Consider the following 21,561-nt stretch of genomic DNA (forward strand, 5'->3'; position numbering starts at 1 on the left):
TATCACCAATCTGTGAACCACATTGAGGAGTTAGAGAGCTATTAAAGCATGTGCAAACAAATCCTTTGTCAACCACTGTTTTCTTAGGAAGCAGCATGTCTGACCTAGCTGTTAAAAGATTGTTTCTATTATTCAAATCTGGATTTTATTGTTTCAGAAGCCTAAGGGTGCTGATTATGTGTCATTTCTACAGTGGTTAATTCTGAGGACTGCCATGATTACCCATTTGAAAGTACTCTCTCTTCCTTGTTCCCAGGAAAACAAGTCCTTGAAATAAAAATAGCTGTACTAATTTGCATATAGTTACAGTCTACCAATAGTTAGAGGTCCACATATGGTATAACTGTGGTATACCAATAAATGCCTTTCATTACGTTTATGCCTCTCTGGGAGTCTGTGCTGTAACAAACATTAGAGCATCCATGACATGCTCTACTAATATTGGTGAAAAATACTGTCAACAACATATTGTCGATGCTTGTTGCAAAGGCACAGTGTAAAGGCTTCAGGCCATTGATGGTGAAAGTGTGGAGACCAGCTCATGAATCGGTGGATGAAAAAGAATTAATGGTGGGGATTTTTTACTAGCTTTTGCATACTTTTCCACTTGTGCTGTCATTCTAAAGTCAAAATAAGGTTACAGTAAGATTCTGGACACCTCTGTGTGTCTGCGTCTGGTGTAGCTGGGTCTCTTGCAGTTCTTTCTCCTGGCATCCACAGGAGCGTGCTCCTCTCGATGGGGCTGGCTCCCAGGAGGGCTGGTGTGTGGCTCCTTGTTGTCTTCAGAGGTGCTCAAACTTCCCATCTGCAGGTGGGATGTTAACCCCCTCAAACCCGATGGGGTGCAAAGCAAGGAAGTGTTTGCAGCGACGGAGGAAAAGCACTCCTGGGAAGCCAGTCCTGCCTGGAGCGAGTGCTTTCTCCCAGCCCTGAACTGCTGTGAGCTCTTCAGCTTCCAGGTGATCCCACTTTAAATACCAGCTAAAATACAGTTCGGGAAAATTGAAGTCTTAATAGAAGATGACTCATCTCTAAAGAGCTTATGCATTTCAAGAAGCAATTTGAAGTATACAGCAGGCTGTGTTAGACTCCAAACTAGAGCCAAAATTAATGGAGAGCTCTTCAGCTTCCAGGAGCGTTCACTTGCCCAGATTGCTCTTCAGCAAAAACAATTACTTAAAATATTTCTCATAATAGTCAACACATTGTAAAGCAATATTTCTCCTGGTAATTGTAGTATTCCTTGTTGCCGCTGATCTAAGACTTAGCCTTCCTTGTCCCTGGCAAGCACAGTGCCTTTGAGGTGATCGTCTAAAAGGGTTTTGAGTGCAGCTGGTGACACCAACGGGGGTCACAAAAAGACAAGTCAGAACAGTGTGTCAGTCTTACAAAATTCTCCATCTCTTGATTTTTTTTTTTAATTTTTTTTTTTTCCCAGCAGCAGTCATTGCTGCTTTGAAATGGTTCTGCAAAAGAAATCTGTTCCGTATAACTTGTGAGTGTATGGCTACGGCCGCGATGCCACGCAGCGACGGTCCCCGTTGGCTTCTATCCTGACTACGCTCGGCATTTCAACAAGACATCCAGTCCCTGATAAGACTGTAATGATATTGTTACAACTTGTTTGTCCCCTGGTGAGATTGCTAAATTAGGTTTTAATAACTTCTGTGGTTTGGCTGGTATTAGCAAGTGTGTGGTGTAGGCACTCGATCTGAGCTAGGGGAGCTTTGAGAAGTAATATTTCTGCTTTTATAGTTTAAAACAAAGCAGTGCTGTTGACACAAAAGAGGGGGGAAATTGCCAACATCATTCTTCAGGCATTATAATTCATAAAGCTCACTCTCCTCACATTTTCTACCTCTTCTCAAATAAAAACAAACTATTTTGAGGCTAATGTAACCTTTTTTGGACCTTAGAAGTTGTAGAGCGAACAGAAGCTTTTACAATGAAAGCTCTGATGCCTTGCAGGCACGGCTGCACTCAGTGTCGCTTCCCAAAGACGAGTAACATTACAGACCATATTGCTTCAGTTGCTTTGGTACCTGTTGTGCACTGTGCACAAAGATTGCAATTGTCATTTCTAGACTGAAAGAATTCAGTTCGCAAATTTGGAAAAATTCACTTCAGAATGCACTATCTCCAGTGTATTTTGAACAAAATTCTGTTTATTATCAAATGTACCAAAATTCAGGTGCTTGCTGCTTCTGCACCTGGTATTATTAACGGCAAAAGAGAATCTCAAGAACAAGAGCAAATTGGGAATTATCTTTCAACGCAACAATTAAATGTTTAAGTAGGGAAATCCCAGTATTCCAGACTTCTCATGTAAAGGCAGGTCTGCATCCAAGTGTTGACTTGCAATCTATTGTCTCTTCTTGAGAAATGTGTGACGTTCTTTGAAAATGAGCAGTTGTAACAAGGGTATTACACGATCATCAGGGACAAACTGCAAAGCCCTGGATGTTTCTGGTGTTCGTAAATGGCTCTCATTGTTTGGCTTTGGTCTTCCTCAGCACAGCATCATGTGTGCTTATTTTTCAGCAATGATCTCAGAATAAGAGGTGGCATCTGTTGTACTCAGTTCATGGCTTTTATCTGTTGAAATACCACAAAACTGAGGAGGAAGAAATTACTTTATAAGAGCAATTTTATGAATAGATAGAGATGAGGGGGGAAGAGAGAGAGAGAGACCCTTGAGACGCGTTTGCTTCAATACAGTACTTCTTTTACCACAGCCAGCTAACTTTTTGGTGCCCCAAGTATGTGGACCACCAGTGTTTGGTGAAGAGACCAGGGCACAGAAAAGCAGACAGCTCGGCGAACCAAGATGCCCGAGGCAGCATCTGCCGTCCTTGCCCATGCAACAGCAGCGGTGGTGGTGGTGGTTTTACACCGGTATTCTGTGTCTGCTGCAGAAAGCAGAAGCCAACGCTCCCTGTCCCATGGAGCTGCCAGTCAAAGCCATTGACGCAGGTGGAGCGTATAGGAGAAAAGCGAAGTGTGACTCAAACGGGTTCTTTTTTGAATTAATACAGATATATCTGCTCCAGCAGATCTCCCCTTCGGTCTAGCAGCAGTTCTGTGAAGGCCCTGTCAGAGTTGCATTGAGTTTTATTTCTATAATTTTATTTCTAAACTTTGTTTTCAATTACACAAACTTTTCCTGAGAGTGTTTGAAAGCAACTAGTATTTATGTAGCTTTATTGCTTTTAGCTACAAAACCCTCTTTGGACTTGACCCTGGGTGCTTGTGCGCTTGTCACGCATCGGTATAGATTGTCCTGTTTCTATCAGCTTACATTGCCACAGATTACTGGGGAGGGGGGAGAAACCGAAAAACCCTTTATGTAAACTTCACTTCTTTTTAATATAGAGCAATAGCTTCTAGACCTTTTATGGCTCTTTCTCATTCTTCATGAGATACATATGTATATCAGCTATAACACACTGTCAGCGAACAGTGGTTTTCAATCAAAAAGACTGTCAGTAAAGCTGATTCACTAACAAGAAAGCTGTCAAGCTGTGACAGCTGCTGTCTTTGCAACCCCAAACAATCTGTTCAGTGCTAACTCTGACTTATGCTTCCATTTATTATACAGTAGTAATGAGTTCTGTCCTTAGAAATATAATTTTGGTGAGTTCACCTAGCTACTTTGTTATGTATGTAGAAGATATCAAATCAGATCCAAGGTGTACGTGATAAGTTTGCTTCAAAAAAGTTCTGCTTCTGTCTTTTGAATTATTTTTTTGAATTCCAAATCCAGTTTCGGTACTTACCTCATTTTTGTAGTTAAGCATGAACCTGGAGATTTCATTACTATTGTAAGCTGAGAAGAGTAGAATTCCTTTTTTTCCCATTGCGTTGAAAAATGGCATATACCGTTAAACACAACATTAGTATCTACAGAAATGAGTAAAGGGATTTGCCATTCTAGGAACAGTTCTGATGCTTAGTAATCCCAAGATCTCAGAGGCCACAAAAATTCAGCCCAGAGGAGGAACTGAGGAGTCAGGCTGATGATGCTGTCCAGATGTAGATGCCAGTATTCAAATTGTCAATCTTTCCTTTTAAAATAGAAGAGAGCACCTTGACATTCTCCTTAAGCAATCTCTTCCAGCCATAGCTTACCAGACCTAAATCTCCCTTGCTTCAATTTTGGTTCATTATTTCTTACCTGGCCCATAGAGGAGATAGGGAAGAGCTGATTCCTTTTTTCTTCTGTCTTGCATATTTAATGATGCAATGTGTCTCTAATAAATTGTCTTTTCTAGCTCTACCAATCCCAATTCCTTCTGCTTTTCTGAACTTTTGGTGCTTCAGCTGAGACCCCACCAGTGCCCCATAAAGCAAGTGGCTTGCATTAGATAATGCGTCTGTTGAGCATCTCTGGGAGGTACTGGCCTCTCTTCCCAGCACTGAGCATTGTCAGATGCCCCCTCCTGCTTTTCTGCCCCATCGTCTCTGAAGAAGGGAATGTTGGTCACCTGCAAGCCAGCAGGACTCTATACCAAGTGCAAAGAAATAAAGCTTAACCTAGAGTAGATACAGAACAGTCTTCTATAAGCTAATTGTTGTCTCAAGTCATTGGAAGAGGATAATAAACTTCATCAAAGATCTACATAAAGCAAACGATGATGAAACTGTTATTTCTGAGATGTTAGGAAGGCTGGGCAAGGTCCTGGGGACCGAGGCCCTGGCTGCCTGCTGTTCAGAGGGAATAGGCAGTTGCCTGGCGCGTCTCCCGTCCCCAGACACATGCTGGAACTGTGACAAGATGTGTTCGTACCTGGGAGATCACCTGAGGAGGGTAACAGCTACCATGAATTCATCAACAACAAATGATGTTGTCTCACTAATTCCTGTTTGTCACCGGGGAGGGCGGGAGGTGTCATGTGTTGGCATTCATAAGCTTTTGACATATGGTGCTTACAGGTGCAAGTGCGAGAAACACAGATGAGAAAAAATGTCAGTGATGAGGATGTGAAATTATTTAGGAAATTGTCGTCAAAAAGCTCCTTGCCAGGCCAAAGGGATGTGGGTCTCCAGGGTTCGTTGAGAGTCCAGTGTTCGGTTTTTTGATGAGCAATCGTGTTGCCTTTTCAGGTAAGGTCAAGCTGCAAGGGTGGTGGTACAGAAAAACACCACCACCAGCATTTCGGCAGCCTGGGCACCACACAGGGGTAGTACTGAGTAGCAGGGTAACTTTTTTCTTTAATACTGATGGTGTATGTACGGCATGGTTTCTCATTGCCCTTGAAGTCTCACGCCTGCCTTATCTGCTTTTGTGCTTTGGGTTCCTGGATCTGCTCCTGCAGGACTTGGGCAGATCTCTTACTGCATTTCTGACCTGCTTTGAGATATTTTGCAGTTTTGTTCCAAACTTTCTTTCCTTGGAGAACTCCTCAACTTTACTGCCAAAAGGTCTATTTAGTAATTCCTGGAATTTGTTGAAGTCCACTGCTTTTATCTTCCTTAGAGGGAGAGAAATAGCAAAGTAAAAGCTCTCGTGTTTGTTCGCACCCAGGCTCCCGGCCAACTCTTCTTTCTGGATCGGCATCAGATGTATGAAAGCATCCCCTTTCCTCCTCCACATTCCTTAGTACCACTCCAGGATGCTGATACGCATTTTTCCCCTTTAATCTACACATACACGTTTGAATAAATTGCTGAGATAAAGGAACCGCAGCAGAGTGCGAGGGCATGTTAATTGTGTGGAAGCTTTTCCCGTAGGAACTGCCAAGGGAGGGAGGTTTGCTGATGCGAGTGCCTGGCAGGGCAGCTGGTAAGCCTGGCTTAGGTAGGATGCCCAGCTCCCCTGGGCACATCGTCCTTCTTCCCCCCATGTCCTGCCATGCTGGTACTCCTGTCCTGTGTGGAAACGTCCCTTTCCCAAGCTAGCTCTGGTCCTCCAGCATTACCCAGAGATGTACATTTGCTCCTGTATGTGGAGCACTGCAATATTTAACAGCAAGTTTGCGTGCAGCAAAGCATCTTTATCTTTGCCACTACTTAAGCCTCACGGTTGTTAGTTGAGGAGACGCTGCCTTGCCTCTCAGCACAAAGCTCCCCATCGCTGGGCTTTCCTCGCTGCCTGCATGGGGCCGTGTAGTGCCTCTCAACACATGGAGAAACATAACTTCATAGAGTGAATGCAAAAGGGGAATGAAAATTAGAGCAGTGCACATGCTGTGTGGGAAAAGCTAACCCCAGCTGTTCCCGAAATGCCTTCTCTTGGGACAGATGCTCTCTTGAATTTCACAGAGATGCCCTTCACCTTGAATTCCCCCAGCCAGAATTTGCAAATGACTTGTTAGGGGTGGCGTGCTCTGTTATACTTTACTGAGGCTCTGCAACACTTCTCTTGGGCTCTACCACCCCTCCTCTAGCAGGAGACCTGAACCCCATTACGAACCCTCGCACCCTCCTCACCAGCCACTGCCCATTGGTGCCGCAGTGCCCGGGTGTCACCGACATCCCAGCGAACACACTTTCCCCTCTCTGCGGTGGTTGCAGTGTCAGGTCTCATAAATCATGCCTCTCAGTCTCCCTATGTACCACTCTGAAAGTTTTGAACCCTTTTCTAACAGATCCCCTCCATATATTTAAAAAAACACCGTCAGCTGTTCTGCTGGGTCCTGCCAATACCATTTTATGCCACCGGACACAAAAGTTTGTTCTTTTGACTCAGGTAATTACAGACGCTCAGCCACTCTTTGCTGATGAGAAAGTATCGATGACAACTTTTCCCTTGAATTACTGCAGTAAGAGCGATAGTGTCTAAAAAGAAGGATTACATGACAAGAGCTGTCTTTGTTATACTAGTGCTCTTTGAAGTTGCGGGGTTTTTTTTACTTCTTTTGTTTTGAAAACTGTGAAAATTCTTTTATTGCAGATCTTTCTGGGCCTCAGTCAAAGCCCACTGAAGTCAATATAAAGACTTTGACTTCAGTTAAATTTGAATCAAGCTGCTTTGGCCAATGAAAGATTAAAACCAACTCCACTGTATCAAACAACGCCAAACACTGAACATTTATATCCCTATTTATGTTTCATGCATCTGTTCCTTCTAAATTACCAGCAAGTCTTGTATGCAAATGCAGGATTTGTTTCATGTTTGTTCATCATGGTTTCAACTACGCCCACGGAAAGGGGGAGTGTGATGCTGTTGGACAAATGCAGATATGAGATGCTCCTGACCTGGCTGTCCTCCCCCGGCTGCTCTGATGTACGTTATGAGGTCCTCGACTGCGGGGAACGCATGGAGCTGAGGGTGTTGTTCATATTGTGAATTCCTACACAGCAGCAGGACTTGTTCTATCAAGTGGGACGTAGCTATTTGCAAAAAGATGGAGAGTCGCACCGGCTGGGCTGGGTGGCAGGGGCTACAGAGAGCTGGGGGCTGTTGCCATCCAGGTCTGCAGCCAAGGGGCTGTTGATGTGACACTGTCAATGCTGATGCACAAATATTTGTCTGTGCAGTAATCGCGGGGATCCGCATCCAGGGACGCAGCACAGATACCGACACATGGTGTCCCCACGCTGGAGCAACTCCTTTGACAGGGGATAACAATACATTTACAGAGCTATCTTAAAGGCAATACGATTAGAAAAACGGTTTGTTGGAAAAGAGAAGGATTAAATAGATGAAGCAGTAAGATAAAATCTGATGGACAGAAAAACAAAGCAGTCCTTCCACCTGTGCACTAACTTGCATTTTCTTATGTAGCTGCCTAGAGGTCTGTCTTTGCTCTGTTGGTTTTGGGAGGTTTTGTTCAGTTTCTTCCTCTCTTTTCTTATCCCTCAAATACTTGTAGACGACACTGTTGAGAATTCCTGTCTGCTGGCATATTATTTATTAAGTATTATTTTGTGTTGTTGATTTTTTTTTTCGCCCACATAACAATTACTTGCAGATTTTAAGCTTTCCTCTCAACTTAACACTGGGAGGTTTCATATTCAAAAACATAAATTGCACAGCAGCCAGTGATTTTGATGGTCTGTTATAATGCAGTCCATTAGATGGAGCTGGGGGAGATGCATGTTTCGGGAAAATCTGACGCACCCTGCGACATGCCAAATTACACGCAGAGAATGCTTGAGAATCCACTCATCTCCTGACGGCTAGCGCAAGGTGTTTACACAATTGTTTAATTAATCAACATTTAAAGTATACCGGTTTGTAAAGTTAAATCCTGAATAGGAAAGGGAAAAGCACAAAAGAGATGCTGGCTTACATCTAGAAATGCGGGAGTTGAACGGAATTCTCTACTAATACCTTGTGTGTTTGCATATAAAATTTATGTATATGTACACATCAAGATCCCATTGAATTCAGTGGGTTTTGATAAGTCGTCAAGAAAAGATGGAAAAAATAAGCTTATTAGTTGCTTAGCCCAGTGACTGTTAAAGGCATGTCTCTCAAATGTTGCCATACACTGGAGAAGTTTCTGATATGACGAGGCATTTATTAAAGCCCTCCATTAATTTGGGAATAGGTAGGGCTGCCGCTCTGAATGAGTTAGAAAAATCAAATAATCTAGATTATTGGAAGACCATCTTAATTATATAAAGTACAAGTAATACCATTTCATTTGTAGAGATCTGTTACTTTATTGGTAAAACGCTATGTGCGTATATATATAAATACGATTATATTTGAATATTGCTTGTATCTCTTTTTCTGAGGCAGAAAACCTGTTCTCTTACCTGAAAGTCTTTATCTTAACACACTGGAGAGCAATTTCACTAACAAAAGACTGCGTTAGGATGCCAAATTAAAATCTGATGAAAACTGGAAAAATAAAAGACTTTTTTGACATTTACAATTAATGCCACAAAAATGTTAGTTTAATCAGACTATATGGTTAATCACAAAGGTGAAATTGGAAGTTGCCAGCCCTGAATGCTAGTGTAAAAGTTAATAAATTCAGCTCATAAGCATTATGCACATGCTAGTTATAATAATTTACTGTCCATACCAAACCTTTATAAGCATTGTAATTAAATATAAAATGCACATTAGAATTATAATGAGTAATTAGGGCAACATAACTAATGTGCATAAAAGTCCCGAAGCTCATTAAAATGTTAAAAGATGAAACCTGTTCTAGCTGGAGTTTTTTTGCGTGCTTTCTGTGCCTGTCTGAATGCCAGTGTATCGCATGCATTGTTTTCACTGTTCCTTTAGACATTTAAAAGCAAAATGAAAATATTTGGGTAGGAAACCAGATTCAGCAGTACTTTGCATCATTTGTGGATGGAACATAAGTTATAAAATTTGGTTTCCCCGCACTCACGCGAACATGTTGGTGGTATCAGATGAGCAGAAACTGAGCAGAAAGTAATTATAGAGCTCTTTTAGCGCAGGAGTGGGAGACGAAGATGATCGTTTTCATGTCTTTCTCATTAACATGCTGGGAGAGAGATGGAGTGCAGTGAGTACTCCGAATTATCACATGAGACTTTCATAGGGATATTTATTGAAACTTCAATGGTTTCACTAAAACTGAAGAGGATGTGCACACATCGGAGTGTGCGTACGCACTTGATGTAGGGCTCATCTATCCTGAAATCTCTGACAGGTCCCCCCGAGGCTCACACCGCTGAACTGAGCGAGTTGCCTCATGAACTCGCGGCGTATTTGGTTGTGGGACAGGAATAACTCAACCGTCACATCAGTGTTCTCGCTGACACTGCGTTGTGTTCCTGTCCTGTATGGTGCTTTATTCTGTTACTCCTAAACGAGACGGAAAGTAGGTAGCTGTAGGTTTCCCATGCTGTTTTAGCAATAACTGATATGAGGTGGATGCGTGAGGGTGCTCGGTGGTGCAGAGGCACGTGGTGCTTCGCTCCGCCCGACTCCCAGGAGATGACACCAAACCCGCGGCCGTGGCTCCACGCATCGCCGCCTGGCGCCTGTCACGTCCGGCGCCCCTCCTCGCTCGCACGCTCTTCGTGCCAAATCGCTCTGGTGGGGACACATAAATCTGTATTTTGTGAGGATAATAAATACGTGTTTTGGGTCAAGAACAGCTTTACCTCCCGAGCCATTTCATGTAGGGACAAACGCAAAAGGGTGTTAGTAAATCTCCAGCTAAGCCAAGTCTCCGAGCACCCACTTGAAAAAGCCTTTCCCAGCAAAGCACTTACACATATTTCAGAAACTGATATTAAGTAAGTTCCAGTAATTTATTTTCAAGTCAGAAATGAAGCATTTATTTTAAGTGCTCTGCTCTGCAGGGATGAACTGTGGGAGAGGATTGAACAAGGATCCACCATAGGGAGAGTAAACCTACAAATATGAGTCACAAAAGCCCAGTACTGCTGACAGATACGTATAATCTTTTTTTTTTTCCTTTGTTATATTATATAACCATTATTTAGGAGATATAAAAATGACAAATACCTTTAAAACTATTAGTCTTACACGAGGCTTTCTTGTTAACATCGCTGTTAGATTTTACTGCAGCATCCTCTGTCAGGCCACTAACTTTTCTGTTATATTCTCCCCCTTGGGATCTCTCTGCAGCTGTCACCCCCTCCCTTCCTCCTGTAGGCTCTTCCAGCTAAACGGTTTCACTCCTTACTGATGCTCTGTACCTTTGAGACAAGTTGTTATCATCTTGTTCGTTTGGGTGTTCACTATTACGTATAACGAGGTGCTCTGCACAGACTCGGAAGCAGGTCTGAGTCCCTGCAACACGACTGGAATCTTCCCGCGTAACTTGTGGAGGGGAAAACTTGGTAAAACCTTCAGTTGTGAGGCTGCGGAGTCTGAGGGAAGGCTTGTGGGAGCCTTGCCTACCCCGTGCCTCCCTTCAGCCTCGGATTCTTTGGTGTGGAATCTTTAACAGAAATTTCTCTTATTTTTCCATGACTTTTCCAGCTGTAATTACTTTATTTAAAATGTACTAAAGCTACTCTTTCTTTTTTACCTTTTCAAACTTTCATCAGGTCTTTAAGCTTGTGTCCATCTGTATTTATTCCTTGCCTTCTATTGCCCACCCAGGACTTTTGCTAGTGTCTGTTTGATCAAGCAGCTGAATCGAGCAGGATTGCATCGTTAATGATACCAAACAATTTTTTGTAGTAATTTAAGTCATCATTATTAAACTCTGGAATGAAAACATTTTCCTCGATGGCCAGTATTTATCCTTGCTCTTGTTTCCCTAAGCAGTCATAAAAACCCGACAGCAGCCACCCGCCGCCGGGGCCGTGGGTGACGGGGGGGGTGATGTGGGCAGCGATGCTGGTGTTGCTGGGAATGCTCCTCACAGCCTTGCAGGAAGCCTGCCAGGGGTTTTGGAAGGCATCTACTTGGCACTGGGATTGAGCAGGACTGAAATCATCCCCCTCAGTAATGTCAGAGGGCCAGATCCCCCCAGTCCCTCCACAAGGAGGGGAGCACGCTGCAAGCCCCCCCTGTGCTGTTCATAACACCCTGTAAAAGCGCGTCAGCAGAGGGTTGGCAAGTTTATTGGCAATACAAAAGAAAATAAAGCAAGTTGTAAAGAGCTGCAGGAGGATCTAATGAGGTGGAGGTGGTCAGGCAGGGATGATCAGTGCTGTGAGATGCAGAGCCCTGTTGGGTCGGGGGGAACAATGGGTGGGGGAACTATTGCTGGTTTAGGAACTTTCTAAATTCTCGAGGTGCTACCTGGGAGGAAAACTCATGTTATTTTCTGTATGTTTATTATAACCTCTCCCAAACACCTGCCCGTCGGCCCTGGCTGGAGGTGGGATGTTGTTATCCTCCAGCCCTCTCTTCTCCTGGGTGGTTTGGCTGATTTTGCACATCCCCGCTGGACCGGGCAGCTCTGGTGCCAGGGAGATTGTTCACCAAAAAAATGACATATATTGGATAATAGTGAAGGTAGAATTGAATTGAACCTCGTGAGCACTTGTTAACATAATATGAGCTTTCCTCTTGCTAAATTATATGTATTTAGATCAATATAGTATTCCTTCTGATTGTTATAACCTCAAAATCTTTCATATAGGAGAAAACATGTGCAGCCTCAGCAGCAGAAGAATGCAGACAACTGCAGTGTGACTGACAGCCATAAGATCAAATCATAGACTCATTTAGGTTGGAAAGGACCTTTAAGATCGCTGAGTCCAACTGTAAATCAGTAAGATCAAATCACGAATGTCTTCTCAAAAATGGGTCTTTGCTGACCACATGGAAAAACATTTTAAAAATATATGAAACAGTGGAGGCCCAAGAATCTCTTCCTATGTTTTTGTCTCTTTCCTTTCCAAAATGAACCTTGGCAACGAGAGCAGCAGATATTTAGGTAGGCAATTTCATCTGGAGTTATGCAGTGTTCCACACCAGTGGGAGCAGTAGGGTCTGATGGGTTTTTTTTTTTGCTCAGCACATCACTAATCAGTGCACCAGAAACATGCCTGCATCTCATAGTTTGTCTTTATACTAAAAACAAGAAAATAACCTGACAATGAAAAACTGAAGAGAATGGTAACTCTAAGCTACCTGCAGTTTGTATTTCATACCAGTATTAACTGGGGATTTCCTAGAGCAGAAAATATTGATTTTTATTTTTATTCTGAACAAACACAAGCTGAAATCCTTCTGAAAAGGAGATTGAAGAAAACTTCCTTTTCAGAAGTTTTCCAGTATTTTCCGAACAAAACTCTGCCTCACCGGACAGCAAAGCCCGGCATTGTGATTTGTAGCTGGGATCCATCCAGCATCCCCTTCCCAGCTGCACCAGTAGCACGGTGCCTGGGGCTGCTGCCCGAAAAAGCATCAACAAACTGTACATTTTTATGGATCATTTAATTTTAAAATTTGTTACCAGTGATGTTCTGCATTTATTTAAAAACAAACAACCAACCAAAAAAAAAAATCCCCAAACAAACCACAAAACGCCGAGCAAAAGGTGAGCAGCCCACAATGAGAAGCATGAAGGTGGTACTTTTTAGAAAGAAAACTTTATACACGACTAAGGCCTTTGCTGGTCTTTTGTTTGCTGTTTCTGCTTAGCTCATGAGAACTAAATATTGTCAGTGTAGTCCACACGCAGTGTGGTACATTAATTTCAAATTTAGGTTTTTTGCTAATAATCCTACCCACTCTGAATTAGGAAAAAAAAAAAATGTTTTCACTCCCGTTGCATAACACAGAAAAATATTTGCCTCTTAATAGAAAGCTTTCCAAGGAGCCACTGCGTGGTGATGTGGAGAAGGGGCCAGATAAAGTACTGTTTCCTGCTACTTAAGGGCTTGCAGACCCCATGGAACCTGCGGGGTGGTCGCGGCTCTTGTCTTGCACAGGGCAAAACCCACGGTCATGATAAATCTTCCCAGTGTCCATCAGCACCTGAAAGACAAAACCCATGGTCACTGAAAATCTTCCCAGTGTCTTTCAGTCATGGTGGAAACACTTGAGGTGTCAATAGCTTAAACTCAACTTCCAGTTCATGAAAGCTTGCCCAATGTATGGATCCAGTGCGTTATTCCAGTACCTCTCCCAGAATTTGTCTCTAGTGTCCCCAGAAATAGATTATATCTACTTACACCCATCATGTTCAGTTTATTCCAGGTGCAGCAAATCTTCACCCCTCCATAGGGCAGGTTTCCCAGCACTGCTAGGAGACTGCCCTGTGGAGCAGGCACGACTGGAGATTGTCTCAACAGAGGGGAGAGCTGTGACAAAAATAAAAGGTGGTCGCTAAAGCAGAAGTGTGGAGTAGCATCCGCCTGTGGGTGAGGACTTGCACAAATGAAGGATGGGCAATTGGGCGAATGCACAGAAAACCCACTGGGTAATGGGGGAAGAAACACTCTATTAAGTCAGCAATGGCAGGACGTCATCACGTGTAGGAAACCACCACATGCAGACCATGCGGAGCAACCTCTCTGTTCCACTTGGCAACATCTCCCTGGGAGTGCTGCATCTCGCACTGGGCACACTCAGGCAAATGTGCGTGAACTGGAGGACTTCCAGACACCACAAAAAACACACACAGTTTTGGGGAAATGTGATGTCTGAAATGAGTGAGAACGAACTGAGTTTCTTTTAGACTGAGTTTGTCTAGATAAATGAAGTCTGAGAGAACAAGCACACAAGTCTTTAAATGGATTAAATCTTTCTTCAAAGAGAAGTTTAGACCTATGCTTCATAGCACCAGGGACAAAAGAAGTCATAGTTTAAAACTGCAGCAAGGTGCGTACCTGTAACTGCCTGGATAAGTGTGTGCTGGTGTGTTGCCATCCAGGTGGGTTGGGGGTCTCCCTGGAGCTTTGAAGCCTCAGGGTGGATGGGTCCATCAGGACTACATACCTTGGGCTGGCCCCACTTTGGGCAGCCAGGTGGACCAGTTCCCTCCAGTAACCCAGAAACACACTGTCAGACAGGCGTTGATAAACGGGGAAGGGAGCTGGCATTTCTCGGAACGCCGGGGCTCTGGGGTGGGTGTCCTGCAGCCAGGAGACCCAGGACCTGCCTGCTCAGGGTTGTGCTCCCCAGGAGCTCCACCACATATCGGGACCAGCCTGAAACGCACCGGCCACGCGTGAGCTAATGATGGAGAAGTGTCCTAGGGGTTCCTTAGGGGTTCCACTGCAGTGTTCACCTCTTTCGTACAACTTGAGGGAAGTGGTGGGAACACTGGCAGGCAGTCCCCGGTCCCTGGATGGGTGGAAACTCAGCGTGAGAGGTAGACCTCTTCCCAGTCATAGTCTAGCTTCTGGCAACCTCCACTGATGGTATGCCCGTGCAGTAGACTTTCATTTTCTTCCATTGTTCAGGTGATGGTTTTGTATGGTTTATCTCACACAAGTTTTGCTTTTGTGTTGTTCATCTTGGACATTTTTAGTTGCTCTTCTTTTGAATGCTTCAGAAGCTGAACTATGAGCTTTATGGTCCTCTGAGGAGGTGCTGGTGCCACAAGGTGCTATAGGAGCAAAGGCAAAATGTGACCGGTTCACAGCTCTTTGTGTGGTCAGTCCCACTTAAAGTTTTTTTTAAAAGTCTTGGCTGCACAAACTACTTCATTTCTCAAGAAGGAATAAGCTTTATATGTCCCTGTTATTTTTATGGGGTAACAAAAAGAAATCTGATTTTTTTTCCTATGCAGATGATGGAGAAGTAGTCACGCAAATTGGTTATATGTTTATTATCCACTTGAGATTTTAATGTTAGTGGTTGAAAGTTAATGAATTTATGGATTGGTTTGACGTAATCATTGAGAAGAGAAAGTTGAAGGCAGAAGGTGTGTTTGCCAGCTGTGGAAAATTGTAGTCTGTCTGCCTGCCTGCCTGCCTCCGGGTAGGACGTGAGCGATGGGCGAGAGAGAACCAGCTCTCTGTTTAATCTCACCCAAAACGTCCTCACGCGGTTCTGTTAAACATCGAGACTTGTGCGTAAACGCTAAGAGTGCGCGTTTGCTTTCCCTGGGCTGTGACAGCTGGATTCCTCTGAGATGTCCTTCACATCTGGAAAAGCGGCCGTTGATGGTGCTGATGAAGGAGGGGTGTGCGATGAGAGGTGCGATGAAGCTGACCCGCCCGTGCATGGAACCTGGCTGTCCCTCTGCTCTTTCAGAGTATCTGATGCTTCTGTAGTGTGGCTGGTTCCCGTAAAAGATTATGGTCTCTTAACGTGGCGCGCTGAGCGATGGCTGAGATGGTGAGAGAAGCAGACGAGAGGCAATCAGCATTTTACATGTACATAAACACCTTAAAGCAACATCTGGAAAACTGCTTGGGAAAAAAATAAACAGATTTTTATTTATAAGGTCTTTGGTTTAGTTTTTATAGCATTTTTATGATGCACATAAATTATTGTTTAAAAACAGAAAATGTAAAAGAAATTCCTGGGAGAAGGCAATTGTTGTTCAGCCTTTCCTTTGATAACCTCTTTCCCGAGGAATTTGTTGTGTTTTATTTTCAGCTTACAGTTGCCTTTCGCTGGCAACTGGAAAAACTGACAGTCGCTTTTTACCATTATTTGTATCTGTGGTTCTAAGCTTAAAATGTTTATTGCTATTTACAACGTTTGTTACTTAAAAAGACAAAATATATTTACTGAAACAACTCTATATCTGGTGTAATACTAGAAAAGTCATGCCAGTACGTGGTATTTACAGTTGGCTCATAATTGCAAAGGTAAGTTTGTTCTTTTAATATGCAAAACAAGATCTCAAAGACCATCTGAGCCGATGGGGTTTATGGGGCATTTGCAGAAGACAGGATGCAGAAGATAGGTGGTGCTGGCCCTGTCTGTGCTTTGGACCCTGCACCCTGGGCTCTGTCGTACCCCTCCCCAGCTGCGGGGGGGTTCTCCCGGCCAAGCCCACCAGGACCCCGCAGCCTCTCAGCCGGCACCTCTGTTGGGGCTTCATGTGCTTTTTTATGAATCTGAGGTTTTAAATACATCTTGTACGACACTAACACTTATAAATAGCTATACTGTATGTTGAGTAACTGAGTTGGAAAAACAGTTTTTTTCAGAATGGGATTGATACGTCTTCATGTCTCGGTTGTGTTTTTTACCCCAGATACGCAGAATATGTATCAGAATCTGCTGTGTGGGATAATTTTTACACTGCTGGAAGAAAACAGGATTGAATGTGAATCAAGCTGGAAAACATGCGCCAGGCTGAGAGTAACGTAGAAGAGAAGTGGCGTTAAGTAATCTGCGTATCTAGATGCAAATGTCCATTTTACAATTCTTTTTTTTCAGTTGCCCCCACAATTCAGGAACTTAAATCCAGCGGTGTGATGCTTGGAGGGAACGGACTGATACGGTGCGAAGGTGCAGGAGTTCCTGCCCCGGTCTTTGAGTGGTACAAAGGAGAGAGGAAGTAAGTAGCCGGTGCTTGCCGACCCCCTCGTGCTGCTGGGGATGCTGCCCACCCGTGGGGACCAGGGTGGAAGAGAGAGGAGACCGCCAGGCTGGGTTTGCCCCTCGTGATGACAAATCCGACAGGCTGTCCTGAAATTAATGCCGAGCTTTAAATAGGAGGTGCTCAGAGGTGTCCGCTACCAACAGCCATGCTGCGTGGCTGTTGGGGCAGTTTCTCGCTTTCCTTGCCGTCGTAGTTTCTGTGCTCAAAAATGAGGCGTAAGCAGGCTGTCGGTGGCTGGGCTGTGCTAGTGTTAATTGCAATAATGAGCCTAATGTTTAAGCATCCTTTAGTAATTACAGCCTTTTAAGTGTAATAACCAGAAAGGCACTGAAAAACTCTACTAAAAGGATTTTATTCTTTTTTTAATTCATCTTCATAGGTTTCCTACTGAGGGTTTTGGGGGTAGAAAGGCTGTTTCAGGAACAAAACTTTCAACCAAACCTTAATATGTATGAATTTTCACCCGGTTGTGCCATCAGCAGTCGAGGCCACGGGTTTATAGTTCACAGACTTGAGCAGAGTTGATGCATGTCACAGCATCCAAGAGGGGGTCAGGGCAGAGCTCTCTGCTCGAACCCTAAAAACTGACCGTCTGCTTTGGTTGTGTTTACAGCCAGCTTCACTTTCAGGTCGTTAGTGCTATGTAATGGAAACAGGCATCTCTGTAGGGTCATCTTTATTTTAAAAATCAGCTCATTAAACAGGTAAATATTTTACTTTTTGAATAGGAAATTTTGTTTTACAACTCTTAGCTTATCTAAGAGCTTATTTCTGTTAAGTTTGAGTGTTGGCGCAAAAGCAAGTGATTATTGTCCCTTGTAAGCAACTGTCCATACGCACCTTCTAGCTTCTGGAATTTCCTGGCTTCCCAGTGTTGAGTTTCTCGGCTCAAACATCCCATTAAACCTGGGAGTTGACATGAGAATATTAATGACCATTTTTCATAGAAAGCCATCTGTCAGCTCATTTCTCACTGGCCAGCTGGTCCCCTTCAGCAGCATTAGCTGCTCATCTTTCTTCGTGACCTTTCAGAGCAGTCGTAACTATTGCACTTTGACCATGTCCTAGAGCATTCTCTAAAACAATATAATTGATCTTTACTATATATAACAGTAAATGTTTTTCTTCTGTTGGCAGAATTCATCTGCATCTTATTTCCAAAGATGCATATTACATTGTAGACATGTTGGGGGGAGTGGCAGCAGAAACATATTTTATGTAGAAAGTATTGTAGCACAGGTTTTAGCACTCTGGGTTCCATTAGCCGTTTCCAGCGTGATAATCACCTTTCTATTTATAACACTGACCAATTCCTTTCTTCGTGAGCGCATTCAGTGCCACGGCAGCAGCAGAAAGACTGAGCAGAGCATTTCAGGATACCAAAGTTGTGCCTTCTGTTTTCTGATTCAGTTGGTGTATCACCTGAGGCTTGCTATAATCAGCAAGAAACGTACTGTCCTGTTGTCTCTTACTGCTCACGTATTATGTTAAATCTAATGGTCCACCTTTTTTTGTTAAGCTGTTGTTGAGATATGCTAGACATATGTGACTACAAAGGTACTGGGGATCTCTGAACCTCCACCACTTGCAGGAAAGAGGAAAACCTGTACACACCGGTTTTTTCCTCCAGTATATCCATTTACCTCTGGATGATGGAAAGCCAGCACAGGATGAGCCTCAGACAGTTCAGTCATTGTTTTAATGCAAAACTAAGAAGAGTCAGCTCTCACAGGTAGTTCAGAGTGGCATGTGGATAATTTGCAGATATACTAGAAGATTAAATTTATATACTAGGAGTGCACACCCTGCCATATTTTCTGCTAATAGGATAGAGAGAATCCCGTGTTCTTCAGTTAGCCTTGGATTGGTACTTTTATTTTTTGGTAGATCTGGAGGAATTGTTGAATAAATGAACAGTGGGAGTCAGATCTGAAACCGTAAGTATATGTTCAGGGTCTGAAACAAGCCCTTTGGGTCCGTAAATTGTATTATTGTTGCTTCAATTAATGTAAATCCAAACCCACGGTTTCCAGACTCTAGGGATCATCTCATCATAAAATAGTCACTAAAACTAAACATAAAAGCAGTTGCAGACTACATCCAGTTAAAACTGCTGGTCTTCGAGGCAGAGAGCTTGCAGGACTAATTCTACCTAATCACGGAGCTCGCAAGAGTTGCTGTTGGTCAGCTTTCCGTAAGCATGGGCGCACAAAGGTGCTTTGCAATATTGGTCCCTGGCCAAGAGCAAGGTGAGGAGCCCAAAGCCCCGGAGCTGCAGCCCGCGGGCGGCTGGGTCGCTTTCCGGGGCAGGGAGCGGGCAGGCTGAACGCAGCCGGGGAAAGGCGAGGAGAGGTCTCACGGGCAGGGTTTGGACCCTTTAGCACTTAATCTGTCAAAAGCTGAGCCTCGAAGTCCCCACGGGAGCTGTCAGGTTTGGCTGCGCAGACCCCAAGCCGAGGGTACTCCGAGATGGGGAGGGTGGGGTGAGCTGGGAAGGGATTGCAAATTTGGGGGAAAAGTTAGTAAAAGCATCTCAAAATTATAAAAGTGTGCGGCTTCTAAAACTGCACAAGGATTCCCTGCGGAGAGGAGAATGGCTTCACTGTGCTGACTCCCACTTTCTGAAATTCACAACTGTTCAAGTGTGTTATGTTATAGGGATAGGCAGAAATTAGATCTCAGACATTAAACAGCCACAGGGAAGAAGCCCAAAAGTCACCTATCTTAAAAATATTAATTCCCTTATCCTTGACAAAGCAAATAAGACTTACATTTGAAATAACAAAACTCATTATAATGGCTTAATATATTACAATAACATGAAAGTATTCAAATGTGTGAAACCAAAGGTAGGTACCCCTTGGGGCTGGCACTGATGCATGATCTTCTTTGGATGCCTAGGCATAATCTCTGGAATAAAAGGGAGATCACTCTTCCCTTTATAACTAGTGCTACAAAGCAATAACGTGAAGAAATGTGTAGCGTGGCTGTGCACAACTTAAAATGCCATTGCAGCCTGAGAAGTAACTTGGTAAAATCCAGACAAGTAATAAACGCTGTGTTCAGTCAATAAGCTAAGCAGAGTAATTAATTTAAAAGTAAAAGCATCTGGTCCTTACAACTGCAAATGGAAATCCTCAAAACTGCTGAGTTTCTGCTAACTAATGCCGACTCCTCGGTCTGTTAATTACATGGCTTATTGATATGCATATCTATCTGATTCCATTTACTCCACTTCCAGTTCTGGCCCCTCAGTGTCAGCCACTTCGTAGCAAGGGACATGCAGGGAGGGTGACGCCGTCCAGGCTGCGAGGTGGGAGAAGATGGAAGGAGAGAGGAGGAGGGGATGGGATCTGAGCTGGCACCCACAGCACTCGTCCCTTCGGCAGCCTGGGAAAGGCAGACAGATCGCATCAAACAGACGCAGTTAATTTTTTGGCAGGAGTGTGGCTTCTGATGGGGAATGGGGTAGCCAGAAATCCCAACACCCCATTGTTTTCCAGACAAAAAAAATGAGTTAAGCCTTATAACTGTAGAGATGCTGTAGTTCAAACTACAGTTATGGGAGAAAGGATGGAGGTGGCTTGAAAACAGCTGGTAGGAATAAGCTGTAGGTGGAAGCAGAGCTATCGCTCCAGTACCCCGAGGTCCCTTGGGAGAGGGGACTGGGGGGGGTTCAAACCCCAAAAGGCAGAGGGAAGGGATGGTGGCCATGGCATCCTGAGGGAAAAAGAGCATCCTGAGGAAAGCATCCGACCTGTGTCTGAGGCGAGCATCCGGGATGTGCTGCTGAGCGCCTGCCTGCGACGCCTCCCCGAGCACCTCTTGCACGGCCTCGGTTGCTGCCGCGCCAATAACGCTGTCATCGGCTACGAGGCGCGGTGTGATGGCATGGGACAGTCGTAGCAGGGTGTGTTTTGGAGCGGAGAAGGCTCTGGGGTTTTTCTGCAGAAGAGGCAAAAAGAGGAGGGACAGATATTGGCGGTTTTGGAAGGAGAACATCCATGTGCAGAAGCACGTGCATAGGTTGAAAGGACAAACTTCTGCCTTTGACAAGTCTGGAGAAAAGATGAATCTAACTGCACCGTTCACCCCAAACCTGGCATTTTAATCGTGTTTTTTTGTTTCTCACAAAACCATGTGCATCCATGGGATGTGCTATGTCCTCTCCCTAAGGCCAGGCTGCGCAGAGCAGAGTCCTTTACAGCAACACGAAGCGCACAGGGAAGAGAAACCCCCTGTACGTGCAGCAGCATACAGTGATTAAACGGGAGCAGAGGCACTCACGTAACGATGAGAAGTATTCAATCCACAACATGCAGAAGTGTAATTAATAATAGACTTGAAATGTTTTCAGACAGAATGCTAAAAGATTGCATTCATTCCCGGGATATATGATTATATCTTTCAATATATCAAAGAAACATTGTGTACTTAATCTAGAACTCTGCTCCTTATGTGAAATATAAGGAATTATGAGTAATCAAGTGTAGCTAGTATTTTAATAACGTGATTACCCTTCTCATCTCCTTGTTTGATGAGATGTAGTTTACCTACAACAGCAACATTTAAATTGGTCATCTTTCTTTGCCCCAGTGCAGCAGCAATGCTTCTGACATGGCTTTGGAAGCAACATCAAAAAACTGCCCAGTTCCTATGAAATTTGGGGTGAGAAGCTCAAAGCCAG

At 43.9% G+C, this 21,561-nt stretch overlaps 1 protein-coding gene across 1 annotated transcript in view; it reads left to right on the forward strand.

The window, feature by feature from the left end:
- The window catches only part of NEGR1 (neuronal growth regulator 1), a gene marked incomplete at its 5' end in the record, with an annotated part of 107,430 nt that overhangs the window by 27,784 nt on the left and 58,085 nt on the right, over positions 1-21,561 (forward strand). Inside the window, one exon of the mRNA XM_009698162.1 lies at positions 16,709-16,829. Coding sequence (XP_009696464.1) covers positions 16,709-16,829 — 121 coding nt within the window. The remainder of the gene's footprint in view (positions 1-16,708; positions 16,830-21,561) is intronic.

This window comes from Cariama cristata, unplaced genomic scaffold (genome assembly GCF_000690535.1).
Source record: "Cariama cristata isolate BGI_N322 unplaced genomic scaffold, ASM69053v1 scaffold7924, whole genome shotgun sequence".
In the NCBI taxonomy this organism is placed as follows: domain Eukaryota; kingdom Metazoa; phylum Chordata; class Aves; order Cariamiformes; family Cariamidae; genus Cariama; species Cariama cristata.